Source organism: Berghia stephanieae, chromosome 4 (genome assembly GCF_034508935.2).
Source record: "Berghia stephanieae isolate SIO BIC M18660-M18661 chromosome 4, UCSD_Bste_1.3, whole genome shotgun sequence".
NCBI classification, from domain to species: Eukaryota; Metazoa; Mollusca; class Gastropoda; order Nudibranchia; family Aeolidiidae; genus Berghia; species Berghia stephanieae.
Window position 1 is genome coordinate 8345612 of NC_088363.1, and position 19914 is coordinate 8365525.

At 36.3% G+C, this 19914-nt stretch overlaps 1 protein-coding gene across 2 annotated transcripts in view; it reads left to right on the forward strand.

Moving 5' to 3' along the window:
* LOC144969982 (uncharacterized) overlaps positions 1-19142 on the forward strand; it is a 19769-nt gene extending 627 nt beyond the window's left edge. For both annotated transcript variants that reach the window (XM_078909103.1, XM_078909104.1), the window contains exons 2-4: positions 13685-13836; positions 15653-15898; positions 18176-19142. In XM_078909103.1, coding sequence (XP_078765229.1) covers positions 13696-13836; positions 15653-15898; positions 18176-18424 — 636 coding nt within the window. In that variant the 5' untranslated portion in view covers positions 13685-13695 and the 3' untranslated portion in view covers positions 18425-19142. The remainder of the gene's footprint in view (positions 1-13684; positions 13837-15652; positions 15899-18175) is intronic.
* Positions 19143-19914: the final 772 nt, after the last annotated feature.

Here is a 19914-nt window from a genome sequence, read left to right on the forward strand (position 1 = left end):
TATATATATGAGCCAAGGTCAAAAGGTGCCAATTTTTTTTCTCAAAATAAAAGTGACATAATAGTCCATTCATGTTGCTATATGTGTAGCAAAAACCCTGTACTTCATGAATCAAAGGCCCTTTAGATAACTTTAAGGTCTAACGCAGCATAATATTGTAAACAATACCTATAGGTTGTTGGTGTCACCTGTGACCGGTGACACCAAAATAGACAAAAACTCAATAACCAAATGATTTTTGTTGAGTATCAAGCTTTATTTAGTAAGTTATAGACAAAAAGACACAATCAACAACAATCAAAGTACAATAATATTACCAACTATTGGAGAAAATGTTGCTTTTTGGTGTCATCGGTCACAAGCAACATAGAATGCAAATATATTATTTCATAAAAATGTTTGTACATTAACAAAAACAACAATATTGCATATGCTTATTACCTGCAATGTTCAGAAACTTTTGGAATAAAATGTTGGGAAATAATGTGATCAAAGCATATCTTTTTTAGCGACATTGTGTCACTTGTGACATTAGACCGATGACACCATTACTTATGTCACAAGCAATACCAAATTGCAATTTCGACAATATATCATTAATTTCAGTCAAACCAGTGTAATAACCACAGTTCAATATGGAATTTGATAATATTTCAGAAACCAAAGACTTCAAAAATAAAAATATACATGGAAATTAGAGCATCTGAATGTGACTTGTGACATAAGACCGGTGACACCATTACTTATGTCACAAGCAACACCAAATCACACTTTCTTCCATACTATATCATTGTTTTCTGTCATAAAAGCACAATAACCTACTCTAAAATGAAATTCAATATTATTTTAAGAAACTAAATACTTCTAAATTGGATATATACTTAGAAATTAGTAATACCATGATTGCTATTACTTTGGTCAAAATCGGCACTAGAACGCAATTTTGCCTCAATAAATCAAGAATAGCAACTGAACACATGAAATATAGCCTGTTAAAATGTAATTCAATGACATTTCAAGCTTTGAAGAACATGAAAACAGAAATACATTAGAAACTTCAAACTTAAGTGTCACCTGTGACATTTTAAGCAATGACACCAATGGTCACAAAAAGTACCAGAAGACACATAAACACTAGATAAATATCAGCCATGGTAATGAATTCATGTAACCATACCGTAACATCCGCCCTACTGCTCAAATCTGCTAGTTTGTAGTAATTTAGTGTGTTAATAGTAAATCAAATCAAATTTCTTGACAACCCTTCTTTTATCTGGATTCGTCAAAAGCTTGAGTTTTGTCTTTTTCTTGATTGATACAACCCTGAAACATAAAAAATTAGAATTACAAGGAAACAATTAATTGTGTCAAAATCACAGTCTTATGTGAGATGTCATAATATCATATTTGTAAATAGAATAACAGCTGAAAACATAATTGTTTGGCGGCACTTTGTAATATCCAATATAAAGTGTTGCTTGTGACAATGTAAAATAGCGATGACACCAAAGTTCAACTTACCTTTTCTCCCTGGAGCCACGCTGGAAAGGCAAATGAAAGTGCTGCACTTCAAAGACTGATAAGAAGGGTGGATCAAAATTGCGAATCGCCATTTAACGAAACAAACTTCCACGTGTTCACGCATGTCGTGTTGCTTGTGACAAATGACACCAAAACCAATAAACCTCAATATCGGTAAAACGGTATACATTTACTCCAAGATTTGAGTTCAGATAGTAAATCTATGCTTTTTTCTCATAATAAAACATTTTATAAACATTAAACATGAGCTTTAAAGTTTCTTGTCGAGTCTTAGTATTGTGCTGTGTTTGATGACACCAAAGGTCACAAGCAACACCAACTTTTTAAGAACTCTATATGAAACTTATTCAGATATGTAATATACTGCAATTGCGTTTAAAAGTAAATTTTGACTTTATACTATCAGTCAAATTTCAATCACGTGAGCTAAAACATCACATTTAATTTATATATGATTTCTAAAAAAGTGAAGCGTTGACCTCGATTTAAGCACATGCCAAACAGCATTCAAATTTCACTTTCAAGTTGTTTATTTCATATGCTGTTGAACAGAGTATGTTGAGCTATCTCATTTTATCTCTTCTTCATATTATCAATTGATTACAAGCATTAACCCAATGAAAAAAGCCCATAATTAAGTAAAAATCAAATTTTCTTAACACTGGTATCAGGCGGGCACCTTTTGACCTTGGCTCATATATATATATATAATATATATATATATATATATATATATATATATATATATATATATATATATATATATATATATATATATATATATATATATATATATATATTATTTATTTATTTATTTTTTTAATTATAATTTTTTTTTCACCTTTAAAAAAAATATTTCAACCACAAATAATCACATTCACAATGAAATGACAATACCAGTAGATTTTAATTATTCCAAACGTAATCAAAAAATAATCACGAAAGAGAATACAACTAAAAACTAAAGCGACGAGACATAATGCGACAACACCTTGACAATAGAAGTCCATTTCGTTCACTCGAAAAATTAAAGAGATGCTTTAATCCCTCAACGGCGAGATTAATATTTCTGTTACATTACTGGTTTTCAGTAGTATGTAGTAACCTTAAAGTTTTCATCGAGAAGCAACAACAGCGATATGACTCGAGTTTCATTCAGAGCTGAAATTGCATCATTTTTACTGCTGTCTTGGTGGTTAGAATGATTGTGCCGGTGGTGGTAGTGGTTGGAATAGTGGTAGCGGTGGTGGTGGTGGTGGAGGAGGAGGAGGAAGACGAGGCGGTGAGGGAGGATGTAATTATGATAGTGGTTTTGGTGGTGCTGTTGGTTAGAATGATAGTTGTGGAGACGATTGTTGTACTTGTTGTTAATAATGTTGTTGTTGTTGTTGTTGTTGTTGTTAATGATGATGATGATGATGATGATGATGATGATGATGATGATGATGATGATGATGATGATGATGATGATGATGACAACCACGATGTCGTCGACAATGATGGTTACCACCATACGATATTACAAAGTTTATTTAATCTTAGGCTATCGCCAATAATTCACACAATACAATTAAGACAAAAGAATGTTATCAATCTCTCCTCATGCATTCGTTATACTATCACAATAACGACCGTGTTATCTTAATAATAATAATAATGCTGAAAACTTATATAGCGCTATAACTCCGAGACACCAGACTCTAAGCGCTTAAATTACAAATTACTTTGGCTGAAACATACTCATTCACACACACAAGCACACACACACACACACACACACATACACACACACAACACAACACACAACACAAACCAAACCTATCTTGCTTCTCATACCATCTACTAAAATCGAAACAAATATGTTTTAAGCGAACGTTTAAAAATAGACAAAGATTCTTTTTCACGAATGCTCTGCGGTAAGGCGTTCCAAATAGAGGGTCCGAAATGAGAAAAGGATCTCATTCCAGCATTTTTCCGAATTCGAGGGACAACTAGTTTTGTGGAATCACTGGCCGAACGTAAGGGGCGGGGTTTTGAATATCTTTCAATTAGTTCTGAAAGGTAGGAAGGGGCAGTACCTTCAAGACAACGATACACTAAAACACAAGCTTTGAATTTAATTCTTTTCTCAACAGGCAGCCAATGCAGGTCATGAAGTAGAGGTCCGGCAGAGTCGCACCTACGCTTCATAAATACTAGTCTGGCAGCGCTGTTTTGGACAATCTGAAGACGTTTCAGATTGTATTGCGAAACGCCAAACAACAGAGCATTACAATAATCCAATTTCGATAGTACGAGGGACACAACCAGGTGCTTGGTCACATCCTCAGATATGAACCGTCTAATGGAAGCAATCTTTTTTAGTTGGAAAAAGAGAGATCTAACCAAATTATTAACCTGATGCTCCATCGACAGTCCAGAGTCTAAGAATGTGCCAAGGTTTTTCACTTTGTCAACAATTTGAATAGAGGCATCCCCCAACTTCAAATCTGTTTCACTTTTCCACTTCCTGTTCCCCACATACAGCACCTCCGTCTTATCATCATTCAGTTTCAGTCTGTTCTCATTCATCCATTTCTTAACACTTTGGATACAATTTTTACTATTGGCTGATACTTCTTGTAAATTTCTCATATTGGAAACGCAGTACAATTGCGTATCATCAGCGTATTGATGGTAAGACAGACCAAAACTTCTGATGATTTTAGACAGAGGGCCAACGTACAAAACAAAAAGAACGGGTCCAAGTACTGAACCCTGGGGAACCCCACAATCAAGAAAGATTTCCTCCGATCTATATTCATCCACCGTAATAATCTGTTTACGATTAAACAAATATGACCTAAACCAATCAAGCGCTGCACCAGACACGCCATAAGTAATTTCAAGACGTTTGAGAAGAAGATTGTGATCAATAGTATCAAAAGCAGACGATAGGTCAAGCAAATTCAGCAAAGAACATGAACCATTGTCTATAACAGAGAGGAGATCATTAACAACCCTAACAAGTGCGGTTTCCGTTGAATGATGTTGCCTATAAGCAGACTGAAATTTTTCTTCAAGACAATTATTTTTAAGATGAGACAGTAATTGTTTCAAAACAAGCTTTTCTAAGATCTTAGAGAGAAAAGGAAGATTAGAGACAGGGCGATAGTTTTTTAAGTTCTCTTTATCGAGATCAGGTTTTTTCAAAAGGGGTTTGACATGAGCAACTTTGTAAATGTCTGGTACTCCTTCCCAATGCTATCTATACAAGAGTGCTATGCTCCTTCCCCAACCAACCCCTAGCTTCCCGCCTCTTCGTCGCGAACTATCTTATGTATGTATTAGCTTCAGGACGGGCAAGTACGGAATCTGCCCACCCTTCCTTTAAACGTCTTTATTTCCTCTATAACTTAGAATTCAACTCTCTCCTTACTCAGAAGAGTATTTCTCGTATACTAATTCAATTGTTGAGAAAACCAAAATGGTGGTTGTATTAATATTTATTTAGTCGTGACTTTTGAATAAAATGTTTTGTTTTATTAGAGGAAATACAATAGAAAATTACATTGTTTTGCAAAATTATTTAGTCTGGCAATAAAAATACAGCGGTAATTACTTTAAGAATAATAAAAAAAAGAACTAACAAATTAATTTGTTAAAAAACAAAAACAAAAAAACAACAAAAAACAAATAAGAAAACAATTTAAATAAATGAGTTTTGAGAAGTACTTAAAGAAAACGAGAAAAAAAAAAAGAAATAATTTAAATGGATAAACAAATATATAAAAACAACACAAATTAATACTAAATTGATATAATATTAGTAAGTTAATAAATTTAATTCAATACTGGAACCTTCCCAAAGTCATTACATCAATGGTACCAGCACAAGTAAGGCAATAAATAAGAAAAAGTTCGTTTGCCAAAAGCTCTATTCAGTGTTCACTGGTTATTAAGGTGGGCTCATTTGAATTAGCCCGACCTAGTACTAGAGAGGCCAGACAGCAAAAATCGGAGTTAGTTCACCGTCAGGCGACGTGACGATGAGATGACGATGTGGGCGGAGTGGAGTGGTTGGGGAGGGGAGGGGGGGGGGGGGTTGATAAAAAGAACAGGAGCGTATCCTGGTTTATGCATTACGGGGTGCATGGTCATTCGCAATCTATCAAAAATACACACAAATTGATTTCAGTACGAAGTATCAAGTTTAAGTAGTAACTTTTGAAATTATCTAATTTAGATTAGATTATCTCGGACCTGGTAATACAGCTTATAACTTGAAAAAAAACAGGCTGGTATTTGCCCACCCTGCCCATTATTACCAGCCGTCCTGCACAAGTTGCACAATTAAAAAAAAAAATCAATCAAATCCAAATCGCAAAAAGCCGGCGACGTTTTTTTCGGTAATCCAATCGGCCGGGGGGGGGGGGGGGGGGGGGAGGGGGGGAGGGGGTGAGAATAGAGGCAGCCTTATGAGTAATTTTCACCAAACTGTATTCACCTCACTATAAAAGTCCATGGTCACACATAGATTTGTGTGTTGGTCCGTTATATTTCCGGATGGCAATGTTGTGAGTTTCTTAGCCAAGCTCACACTACAAAACTGTGTAACTTTGATCGTTAATAGTCTGATTGATATTATTTGGTGAGAAATAATCACCTAAATGCTGTCTCAAAACAATTTTAAAAAGAGCTGAATGACATCAATTTCGTTTCTAAAAACAGTTGCTTTTGCATTTTAATCCTAAAGTTTAAAAGACAAAGCGTTCATCCAATGACTATAGATAGAACGAAGTTAACTTCACTCAGGTGTTTGCTAATTTTTTAAACCATCCACGTTTATGAGTAATTCTCACTTAACTGTATTATCCAGACTATATATAGCATGCGCTTGGCTTAGAAGCTCATAACATTGCCATCCGGAAGTATAACGGACCAACACACAAACTCTGTGTAACCATGAACGTTTATAGTCGGGTTAATACAGTTCAGTTAGCATTACTCATAAACGCGGATGGCAAAAAAAAAAAAAAATAACAAAGATCTGAGTGACGTCATCTTCAAACTATCTATAAAGCTTACGGTTTCACACTTTTGAACACTCTTGGGACCTCCAATCAGTAGCTTTTGAAGCATAGTTTTATCAGAAAGTTAGATCGTAGCCTTCGTAAAAACATAGCCGGGCATATTGACCAGAAAATCACACCAAAAAGAAAAGTCAATGACCACAAAAGAAAACAAATCGTGAGTTGTATTCAATAGTTCAACCAATGGGATCACTTGTTTCCTTGAGCTCGACTAACGACAACTCGCTAAGCGGCTAACAATATAATATATAGAATGTGCGTGTTGCTTTTCTGTTTGAGTTAGAAATGTCTGTTTTTGTGTTGGGTGGGTGTGAAGTTTTGGGGAAAATTCTGGAAATGGCTGGTAAGGAGAGCGTTAACGGCCCTGTACTTATTTTACACCTGAAGACGGTGAGAGAATGTGAGTAAAGAGGCTCCAAGGATCCAACACTGTCCCGCTCAAAGCGGCGAGACCACATAAATAGCCGCACAACTTGATAAGTTGATGTTTATTTCGATCCAACACCCACCGTTCCAAAACGGTACTATGTCAGGATGATCTGGACGCCGAAAAGTTTCTTTAGAATTAACATTATAATAAAAATCAACTGTTTAAGGGGCAGCGTGGCTCAGTGGTATGGTCTTTGCTTCCTACCCGAAAGGTACCGAGTTCAATCACCCGCCGACGCGTTGTGTGGCCTTGAGCAAGTCACCTCACCCTAGCTCACTTTGCGGCGCTGCTCTGCGGCTGACGCCTGGGTTATTCCAGTCTTCCCTTGGAATAGACCCTAAAGACAAATTTCCCCTTGGGGATGAATAAAGGGAATTTTCTTTATTTTATTATTTATTTTTTTATTTTTGTTTTAACCCTCTCCTTACCACCTGTAGCAAAATGGTCACATTTATTACGACACAATATACATTTTTCTTTCTCAGATTTATTTTGTCCATCAGAAGAATGATCTTTATTTAATTGATAAAAATATAAAGTTGTTTTGTAGAGAGCTTGTTTGAGTTTTTAAAAAAATCAATTTTTCTGCTGGGTCAGCCTGCCATTTTGGGAAAATACTGAAAAGGATCGGTAAGAAGAGAGTTAAGGGGAAAGGGGGGGGGGGGGGGGGGGGGGGGGGGGGGGGGAGTAAGAAATCCTATAAATTTTCGACCATAACGAGTAGACATTAACCCCGACGCTTGTACTTTTGGGCCAAAATTGAACTTCAATCACCTAGTGTATCCCGACATGATCTAGCTTTGAGGTGGAAGATCGCATACGACGTGTACACATATGCAGGTCCGACACCCGAGCCCATTTATGGGCCTATTTTAACATTGTTGTAATAGACAATATTTTGCGTCATTTTTGTGTGATTTCCTTTACAACAATGAGGCCATAAGGAATGAGATTATCAGACCCACAAATAAGTGGACGACGATCACTATTAAAAATTAATCATTTTCTTGCCAGAATGATAATATATTTTGTCTCGTCAGAATTCGATAGTATTAAGAAAGTTCTTCAAATTTTCAAGCTCAAAATAGAGGACATAACAAGTTTCACAAAATCCCATTCATTTGGTGTCTTTGGCAAACCTGCCTACTTGAAAAGTGAAAAAGTCGTAATTTTTAGGAGATAAAAATTGTTGTCGCTATAGCTAACTTTATAAATCAACAATTTACTCTCAGGTTGATTAAATACCTCTTCAAAGACCTTTATAATATTATAGTTTGGCATCAACTTTCATTTTTGATAAGTTTTAATGACCTAGAGTAGACGCTCATGACGTTCTGAAATTGGAGATAAAATTTCTGACTTCTACGAATTTGTCGTAATAGTTGGCAAGTCTACTATTGTCCTTTTCATATCACAAAGGTTATAGGTCACGAGGCCCTAGCCTGTGTCCAAACCATCCCGTCATGCTTGACTGAGAACATTGTTAGACATAGCTGACTTTTCGCGATTCAATGGGGGGAAAATCTTTGCGACCGTGGTTGTGATAATAATAGCGATGTTAGTTGTGGATTGAAGAACATGATATGACCCTCCATCGACATCTTATATTATAGATGTCGTAGGCACCAAATACACACTATCGTAATATGAAAAAAAAAACACTTTTTAAAATTTGTGGTTTGACCACATTTAAAAAAAATATCGATCAGTTCAAAGGATCAATACCTTTGTGAAAACCTCAATAACGTTTTTGACAAGTTGAAGGTCATTTTATTCGATCTATATTTGAAGGACCGGTTTTCTGGCCAAAAGTTTTTAAAATGTGTTTTTGCAGAGACCGCTAATAAGACGTGCCTAGATCTTTTATGAATCACAAGAAGTCCAACAGTAATGTCCATTATAAAATTGGCTATTTCTACAGGGAGATCGGAGTAGAACCAAATAGAATTCTGTCATTTTTTGACAAAATATATTCTACTTATTTTGGACAGAAAGTTTTTGCTTCAAATCTTAAAAGTTTGAACTTTGACATTTGTATAGAGTGATATTCACTAAACGTGCCCAAGGCGCCTTACAAGGGTTCCCTAGCCAGCAGCATAACGTAATCGGTAGGACGACACATGACACCTGTGAGGCGATATTGCAATATATTTATTCTACAAAGACAACGCTGTCTACGGCCATGTACACATTAATTTTTTACCCGGATAAGGTAAGAGAATGTGAGTAAAGAGCCTTTTGCAAGGAATCAACTGTGTGCAACTCAGTGCTGCGCAATATCATCTCAATGTTCAAAAGCGCTTTATAAGAAGCTGTCCCAAGCCCATCGTAGAACTGAATAAGTTGGACTTTAGATCTACTGATTCCAGCAAAGTAGGTTTCTTACAAATTACTTTTTCAAAAGAGACAAAGCTATTACCGACTAGACGTTCATTTTACACCTGTGAAGAACAATTGAGAAAATTGATTGATTGAGCTTTGAGCTTTTATATAGCGCAATATCCACGAAACGTTTTCAAAGCGCTTTACAAGGGGTCCTTGGCCAACAGCAACACTTAACATGTAGGACGAGACATGAGGCCTGTTAGGCGATATTACATTTTTTCTGACAGAGACAACGGTGTTAACGGCCAAGTACTCATTTTACACCTGAGTACGATGAGAGAATGTGAGTAAAGGGCCTTTTCCAAGGACTCAACTATGCGCCGAGCGAGGCTCGAACCCAGGACCTTCCGATGCGAAATCGAGTGTCATACCACAAGACCATATAGCCGCAATTGAATGAAGCGCTTATTCCAAGGTCTAAACATTGCACTGTTCACAACAAAACTAGATCATTAACTCACTCAACCCTAACACCGACTATATCCGTAGTTTACTCGGGGTTACTTTTCCCCCCATTTATTACATTTTTCTGAGACAAATTATAGGCGTAGTATCAAAGCTAATTTTTTTAGTTTTTACATGTTAATGATAGTTGAATAAAACTATCTATGCACATGCTCATTTTTAATACATTTATTCCAATTTTGAAAAGTAGCAAAAATCTCTAGGATTGAGTGAGTTAATGAACCTCTATCTATACTTACAATATGATACTTAACAATAGGGAACAGAAGTGTGGATTTAATAAAACTGATTTTAATCTCATTGGAAGTGTAAAACTAAAACCACTCTTTCGGAGGACTGTAAACATAACTTGTGTAATTGATTTTATATTTCTAGAGTTATGCATCTAATTTTCTAGTTTAGAGATGTGCTGAATATCGATAAAGATCATCCATTCTGGCTCCTTTACATCCCTTAATCCTAATAATCTGTCTATACACCCTGTTCCTCAATAATAATAATAATAATAATAATAATAATAATAATAATAATAATAATAATAATAATAATTGGCATTGTAATAGTGCCATTTAGCTGTCAATCTTGCCCTCTACGTTAGGTATTGATACTGTTAGCTTGAGGCCCATTGTAAAGCGCTTTGAACACATAAAATAGTTATGCCTTCTTCTGATTCAGTATGTAACCTATTCATTGTTAGTCCTCCGAAGGACTTGATACACGAACATTTCCAAGGATTTTGGAACCAGAAAAGTAGAAGGTGTGACGTCACTACTTTTCTTCTCTATAATATACATAGTGAGACTTTGTGGTCTTGTGACATTCACTCGCGTTCGGGCATGTAGGTTCGAGTCCCGCTGTAGCGGTGCAAAGTTGAGTGCTTGGTTAATGTTAACTCAAATTCTCTCACCACACTCAAGTGTAAAATGAGTACCTGGCCAATAACGGAATAGTCTCTTTAAAAAAAAAAGTTGTAATAGTGCCATTTAGCTGTCATGTCTCATCCTTCACATTAGGTATTGCTACTGTTAGCTTGAGACCCATTGTAAAGCGCTTTGAGCACATTTAGTGGATATGATTCTTTATAAAAGTTTAACATGATTTTGGAAAAAAAGATTATCTATACAATATGATTTTCTCGAATGCTCCTTGTAAGATTACTACGACAATGTTCTATAACGTGCGGCTATGTGGTCTTGTGGTCTGACAATCGCTTTCGGATCGGAAGGTCCTGGGTTCGAGCCTTGCTCGGCGCATAGTCGAGTCCTTGGAAAAGGCTCTCTAATCACATTCTCTCACCGTATTCAGGTGTAAAATGAGTATCTGGCCGTTAACAGCGTTGTCTCTGTCAGAAAAAATGTAATATCGCCTAACAGGCCTCATATCTCGTCCTACATGTTAAGTGTTGCTGTTGGTCAGGGACCCCCTGTAAAGCGGTTTCAACACGTTTAGTGGATATTGCGCTTTATAACAGATCAACTTTTTAAAATAATGTTTATATATATATATATATATATATATATATATATATATATATATATATATATATATATATATATATATATATCACTGCGCATAATTTCGTAGTTTATAATATTATAGATACTGCTTGACAAAATAAAAAACCTAGAAGTTATGAGACCAGGCAAAAATTGTTATCTGAATGAGATAAGGTAATGTCAAACCGTATATTTAATAAGTAATTATATATTTATTCTTCTGTATAAAACTTAAACTTTTTATCAAATAAAGAAAGCAAAACCATTCGTGTTGGCAGCCCGTGTGTTTTTATTGTACGATGTGTAAAGTATAACAGCCACGTTAATGGTGTGTTATTGTAAATGCGTGTAACAGGGTTTATTATGATATGGATGAAGGAATACATAGTAAGGCGATAAAGATTACGAATACTGTCATAAACGATTTTTATTAAGTGCCGTACTATAGAAAAACAGCTATTTAAGAATTTGGCCAGAAAAATCGTCCAAATGCCGATCGATTTGAAAGTGATCCTTATAATAGTATTATTCGTGTTGGACATAACTAAGGGACATAATATTTGACAAACGCATTCCTCTAATTCCTCTTGGGTTCAACGTGGCTCAGCGGTATCGTCTTTGCTTTAATATTTTATTTTTTAAAATGTAATTCTTTAATCACTCTCACATCTTTCACAAAGGCAAACACAGTATCCACAACCTCACACACTATCTATTTAAAAACTTATATAAAATATGACCAATGAACACTATGTGTAAAGGGTGCAGCGTTGCTCATTGTACGGTCTTTGCTTTGTACCCGAAAGGTACCGAGTTCGATCACCCGCCGCTGCGCTGTGTGGCCTTGAGCAGTCACCTAGCCCTGCCTAACTCAATTTGCGGCTCTACACTTCGCTGAGGCTTGTGCCTTTCCAGTATTCCTTTGGAATAGGCCCTAGAGACATATTTTCCCTATGGGATGAATAAATGGAATTAAAAAAAAAATATTATTTCGGAACGGCACTTGCATGTGCGTGCCCAATTGTGACCACCCATCTGGTAAAATGTCAGTATGAAGTGGATATCGAAATATGAATTTAAAGTAGACATGATTAAAAATATGACATTTTGGGTTTGTTTGTCGTTTAGGATTAAAAAAAAAGAGTTTATAATATCATCAATAACGGAAGCTTTGGTTTGTAAACACGTCGCTGAACATCTGTCTCCATTCGATCAGGTCTTCTGCACTTCTGGACGTTGTTCCGCCGGTTCAAATATTACTTTCGTAGATCTATGGCTACATCTTCTGTGGCTCTCTTGATTTCTGTCCATCGACGAAACCGGAAACTACCCGATGTAAATGCTCCTACTCCTCCATCCATGTCCAAAAAACTTCATTTACCTTTTTCGTAGAGTTGATATGAGTATCTTTTCCATTCTAATTCTATTAACAACATCTTCATTGCTCACTTTTTCTATTATTGCAACTTTAATTATTCTTCTACACTACATCAAATACATCAAGTCCTGTTCCTTTTGATTGACGAAAATTCAATGCTTCTCTCTTCAGTCCTCATCCCACAGTGGGTATGGACCACCTATGAAACTTTTCCATCCTCCTCTGTCGTTGGCCAGTCTTTCCACCTCCTGCCAACGCATCTCAGACCTCTCTAGCTCTACCAGAAGGTCTCTCCTCCAGGTTGACATTGGTCTTCCTTGTTTCCTATTTCCGGATGGATTCCATTGCAGGCCTGTCTGTCCTTGTGATATTGACCTTTGGTTTCCTCAATGTGTGTCCTATCCATTTGCTTTTGTAAAATTGCCTTTCAATGACTTCTTCTCCTGCTCTTCTCCACACTTCTTTGTTTTTGATTTTGTCAATCCATTTTATCTTCAGGATTTTGCGAATACAATTATTGACAAATTTTTGGAGACGGTGAAGTTTGGATTTCGTGGTTTTCCAAATTTCAGAGAAATTCCATGTAGATTATCATTAACATGGAATTTGCGCTATTTTGTCTAGTAGTTTTGTTTATGTATACTTGTTATGATTCTTGAACCACTTATGTGTCGTTTTCCTCTTTTCGTCATTGATGTCTGTTTTTATTAAAACATCATCAAAGCTTTAGAAATAATATTCAAAGTAAAATCTTCTTAGTCTCTTTTGTGATCCAATTTCACAACATTTTGTATTCAACAACAATGACCTTTACACGTTTTGCCATTATTAAATTATTATAATCTAAAGACATGGAAATTGAACAGCGAGCAATTGTTGAACATATCTATACTGTTTTCAAATTTATTCATAACAGAAACATTTTTCATGATGTCAAGAATTGTACAAGTTTTGAGTTGTCTCCTCGTGCTGGCGTCCGCCGTCCTTGGGAAAAACCAACAGGCCTGGAGTCGTTATACCTACAACGATGAGCCATTCTCGCTCAAGTGTAAAAGTGACAATTATACTGTAAGTTGGAATTTGCAAATATTTCTAAACTCCTGGTAGAAAGGGAGGCGGGGGGGGGGGGGGGGGGTGTTAAAAAAAATATTTATCGATTTATCGTTTAGTTGTTATTTGTTGGGGGTCCCGATAGCTCAGTTGGTAGAGCACTCGCTTCACACGCAAAGGCTCCAAGATCGATCCCGGGTGGAGTCGAGGTTTTTCCGACCCCCCTGTCAACCTAGCGGGAAATGGGTAGCTGGGTCTGTTAGGTCTGGTGGAAAGCCCTTTGCGACAGACTAGCGTCCTATGAAAAGGACAGCAAGCAACCGGGATAAACGGGCTTTACGGCTCTGAAGGACTATTTTTTTTGTTAGTTGCTTTTTTATTATTATTTGTTGTATCTCTTTTTCTCTATTGATTAGATATTCAACATTTTCCCATGGTGTTTGGAATCCTTTGGCGCTCTGAAATCAACTGTGTAAGAATGTTGAAAATCGTCTTCGTTCTTTATATCTAAGTCCGCACCACTTATGGAGCAATATATCTGCTGATATTAATGGGAATGATCTATATTCATGTTTTAGTTTAGCTGAGTGATCGATCAATCAAATTTAATTCTTTTTTTTTGTTTTGTTTGCTGCCGACGTTGGGTATTTCTTTACAGATATAAACATGCTGCTTTGTTTATGGAATTGGTAAACATAACCATACCACGGGTTAAATCAAAGAGTATTTAATATCATTGGTTAAAATGAGCAATTGTAAATTTGGTTGTAAAGTACGAGTAACATAAAAGGAGTAAAAATGACTCTTATAGCAGATATAACACACAGATATCTATCTATCTATCTATCTATCTATCTATCTATCTATCTATCTATCTATCTATCTATCTATCTATCTATCTATCTATCTATCTATCTATCTATCTATCTGCCTGCCTGCCTGCCTGCCTGCCTGCCTACCTACCTACCTACTTAGCTAGCTAGCTAGCTACCTACCTACCTACCTACCTAACTACCTACCTACCTACCTACCTACCCACCTACCTACCTACCTACCTACCTACCTACCCACCTACCTACCTACCTACCTACCTATCTATCTATCTATCTATCTATCTATCTATCTATCTATCTATCTATCTATCTATCTATCTATCTATCTATCTATCTATCTATCTATCTATCTATCTATCTATCTATCTATCTATCTATCTATCTATCTATCTATCTATCTATCTATCTATCTATCTCTTTTATAAGAGTCATTTTTTCTCCCTTTATTTTACTATAAGTTTTGTTGACTCATTTAAGCACCTCCAGATTTAGGTAAATTTGTATATTTCGTAAGAAGTGAATGCATTATTATTATGTAGGTCATTTAGAGCACATTTTGCAACGTGACCAATGAATTGAGCACATGGTCAAATTATATTATAGATCGTCCCCATTTATTGAGAAATATTCAGACTTTCAAAGACGCCCCGCGGAGTAGGAAAGTACCATAGTTATCTCTTTTTTTAAAGATACGCACGAAAATTGTCCTCAATCTTAGAGAGTCATTCAGTTTAAAAGTGGTGGTGGTGGTGATGGTGATGGTTATAATGATGATGATGATGATGATGATGATGATGTTGATGACGATGATGATGATAACAATGATGATAATAATGCTGTTGATGATGATGACGATGATAATGATACCAATGATGATAATAATGCTGTTGATGTTGCTGCTGCTGCTGCTGCTGCTGCTGCTGATGATGATGATGATGATGATGATGATGATAATGATGATGATGGTGATGGTGATGATGATACCGTCCCTATCGTTCCAGGCAACAGCCCTAGACACCATCACCTGGACACGTCACGGTATGTCCGGTGAGTTGAAGACCAATGACCACTACGAGCTCCGTGCTGTTGGAGGCGTGCCCAATATGGAGTTGTACTTCAAGAACGTTGATGATGCCCTGCATGGAATTTACGTGTGCCACATCAAAGACTCTAATCAAGAGGAACAGGACGCTATAGTGATGGGCGTCAACTGGGGGACGCGACGATACCACGAAGATATCGATAAGGTGAGTTGTCATCTTATTGATGCAACAAGTAATAAAAATAATTAAAATAAATAAAATAAATTCCCTTTATTCCTCCCTAAGGGGAAATTTTTCTTTAGGGTCGATTCCAAGGGAAGACTGGAATAACCTAGGCGTCAGCCGCAGTGCAGCGCCGCAAATTGAGCTAAGGCTAGGTGACTTGCTCAAGGCCACACAACGCGGCGGGTAGTCGAACTCGGAACCTTTCAGGTACGAAGCAAAGACCTAACCGCTGAGCCACGCAGTCCCATAAAATGAATATAACAACCTTAAAAAATAAAGAAACACCCCCCGCCCCCCCCCCCCCCCCCGCCCCCCCCCCCCCCCCCCCCCCCCCCCACCACACACACACACAGTATTTCACAAAACACCACTGTACATCCACAAGAAATTCTCACAGAAGTAAGTTCACAACCCCAACACACAGAACCAACAAATATAAAAACAGTTTCTTCCCAAGAACTATCAAGGAATGGAACACTCTTCCACCAGAAATCCTAGATATTACCGACAACAACAAATTTGGTCAACTATTAAACATTTATCTTTCAACTCAATAACACCATTATGGAGAAAGTCACCACATAATAGTATAGATAGTACGCGCTTGGCAAAGAAGCTCATAACATTGCCATCCGGAAGTATAGATAGTATGCGCTTGGCTAAGAAGCTCATAACATTGCCATCCGGAAGTATAGATAGTATGCGCTTGGCTAAGAAGCTCATAACATTGCCATCCGGAAGTATGACGGACCAACACACAAAACGATGTGTAACCTTGAACGTTTATAGTCTGGTTAGGACAGTTTAGTGAGAATTACTCATAAACGTGGATGGCAAAAACAATAACAAAGACCTGAGTGACGTCATCTGCATACTATCTTTAACGTACTAACACAGAAAAACATTGTGTAATCATGAACTTTTATAGTCGGGGTAATACAGTTTAGTGAGAATCGCTCACAAACGCGGATGGCAAAATACAATAACAAAGACCTGAGTGACGTCATCTTCGAACTATCTACAAAATCTGCAGTGATGGGCAATCCTCCTTTTGAGGATAAAGACATTCAACTTGAACTTGACGACACACAAAACAACAAAAACCAAACACGGTTTTGTTCTAATTTTGTTCTTTTTATTTTTTAATGTTTTATTCATTATTCTTTATAACTTTTTGCAGTCCAATGCTTCTAAAAGCTTATTATCACTTTGACTTCAGTAATTAATACTATAAGTTAATGTAAAATACTCACCAATTGTGCCCGCCGCATGAGTCATACCAACATACAAAACTATTTGCTGTAGGAGATACTTTAGTGGGAATTAATCATCTATCTGGCGGTATAGATAGAACAAACCCAGGTCTTTGTTAACGTTTTTGTCATCCATGTTTATGAATAATTCTCACTAAACTGTATTAACCAGTCAATAAACGTTCTAGGTAATACCTCGTTTTGAGTGTTGGCCCCTTATATTTCCGGATGGCAATGTTGTGAGTTTCTTAGCCAATCGCACAGCATCTATAAAAATCATAAACTTAAACTTCAGTATTTATATAGAGCAATATCAACTCAAGATACTCAAACCGCTTTACAGAGGTCGCTAGCCAACAGCAACACTTAACATAATATAGGACAAGAATGGCCCCTGTTAGAAGATATTACAATTTTTCGGACAACAAAGACAATACTGTTAGCATCCAGGTACTCATTTTACACCTGAGTACGATGACAAAACGAATGTGAGTTAAGAGCCTTTTCTAAGGACTCAACAATGTGCCACCCAGAGCGGGACTAGAACCCTGGACCCTTCGATCCGAAGGCGAGTGTCATACCATAAAAACACGTGGGTGCGCATACTGCGTTTGGGTAAAATATCACCAATTAATGTATACATTTTTAACCAATCAAAACACAGGCTTTGTGATACACCCCCAAGTCCGATCGGACAAATATCGCTGGTTGTTTACAATGAAGGCTGGTTTCCCAACACTCGTTACGTAGATTGTTTACTTTTTGAGATTTTCCATCCATGAGATAAATGGAAATGTGAATTTTATTTTAAGCATTAACTGGACAAGAATTTCTTAGATTTGTATGAATTTGAAGTCTAGATATGATAAAGATAATAGACCGAATGAGAAAGCAATTTTGGGGGAAGGTTTAGACCGCCAGTTAAGTGATTATACCTCTTTAGTTGTTCTGTTTTCTCATATCCAAGAATAAAATATTCTTATGCAATTTTAAACCTCCACAGTTCCGTGACCAAATCATCGTTGGCGCCATTGCTGCCTGTTGTACATTCGTGTTCATCATTGCCATTGGCTTGATAAGCCATTTCCGGTACTTGTCAGAGGAGTCGCTGGAGAAAAGACGCAACCGGAAAGAGCTGAGGCTGGGCAGGGAAAACGGACTGGGAAACCAAGGATATGCTGGTGAGATGGCGGACAGGAACCCACAGACTAATGGATCTGGCGTTATGGAAACTTCCTACGTACATTTCTGATAATATCACATTCGCCTATGGGACGGTGCTAAAAGGTGGTTTTCGTAACATTAGCCACAAAAATACACTAATTATAAAAGAACTTATTCAGGAAGACTTTGAAACGATTTCATTTTTTTCCACGTTGAATTGAATTATGAAAGTAATCCAATAAACTTGTATTGGTGTTATTTTGTCGGCAGGATAGAGGTTTAGAAGATCATACGAATCACACATCACGTATCACATATCGTTCTCTTTACAAGTAAAACACAAATGCCGCTATGCAATTTTATATGGGTCTCATCAATGATTACATTGTGAGATCAAATCAAAAATTGCACAGCGGCACTGTTTTTACATAAATATAATGAGAATGATCATGTGATAGATATGTGATGAGCGATGCTAATCCTCTCCATTGTTACGAAAATAGCCTTTCAGAACAGCCTTATAACTTTGTAAAGCATAAACTTTTAATTTTTATTTATTGTCTTCTGTCACTTTCCTACTCACTTCATCTCTTGTTGTTATCAAACTTTTGATATGTATTGAAAGTATTGTTTGTGACTCAAACTTTTACATTCCTAAGATAAATCAAGAACACATTAATATAATATTTAAATGCTGTTTTAATTTTTATGTTTACCTATATTTATGTGGGCTTGTTCAAAACAAAATAACGATACCATTTTTTCGGGTTCAAAAAAGAATAATAAAAAAGAGAGAAACAAAAAAACCCTGCAAAAAAAGATCACCAAAACCCCCCAAGCCCCAAAAAAAACAGATTAGTTATCTATCTTATAATATTGATATCAATATATCGGCATAATTGGTAATGTACGTTTTCTGACCAAAATGAGAAAGTTTGGTTTTTGCCAGTCTTCGGCGTATAGTTTTTAGCATAATTTCTGAATTACATTGTTTGATCACGAGTTGAATCATTTAGTATCTCTGGCGCCCAAGAACAGTGAAAATGGCTATTGTGCATGAATGAAATAAGAAAATATTATGTGCACTCGTGTGCGTATGTATATGATATGTGTGTGCGTTTCTGTGTGTGAATTTGTGTGTATATGTGTGTCATTAAGACATTTTTTATGACATCATTATGTATTTTATAATCTATCTACTTAAAATCCTATATATAATTCCTCAATTATAAGCCAAACATTGTTTAGATTTTTTACTCGAATTTTGATGCATTTTAAAATTTTTACTAATGTACTCGTAGCTTTTATAACATTTATACAGTGTGATTTTTATAACAAGTTATAATTTTAAAATTGAAATGACTGATTTTGTCGTATTATAATATAAGTGATTACCGGTTATAATTCAATTGAAATTAGTAATAAAGTCCCCTTGTATAAAACAGTTGCCCATTTACCCCTATCGCCAATGTAGTTTTAATAAGATAATAAAGTTTCTAAAAAAATATTACTTTATATTTTCTTTTCAGTCAAAATGTGATACGCCAAACGGTTGTTTTGCTTCTTCCCATAGTGGGC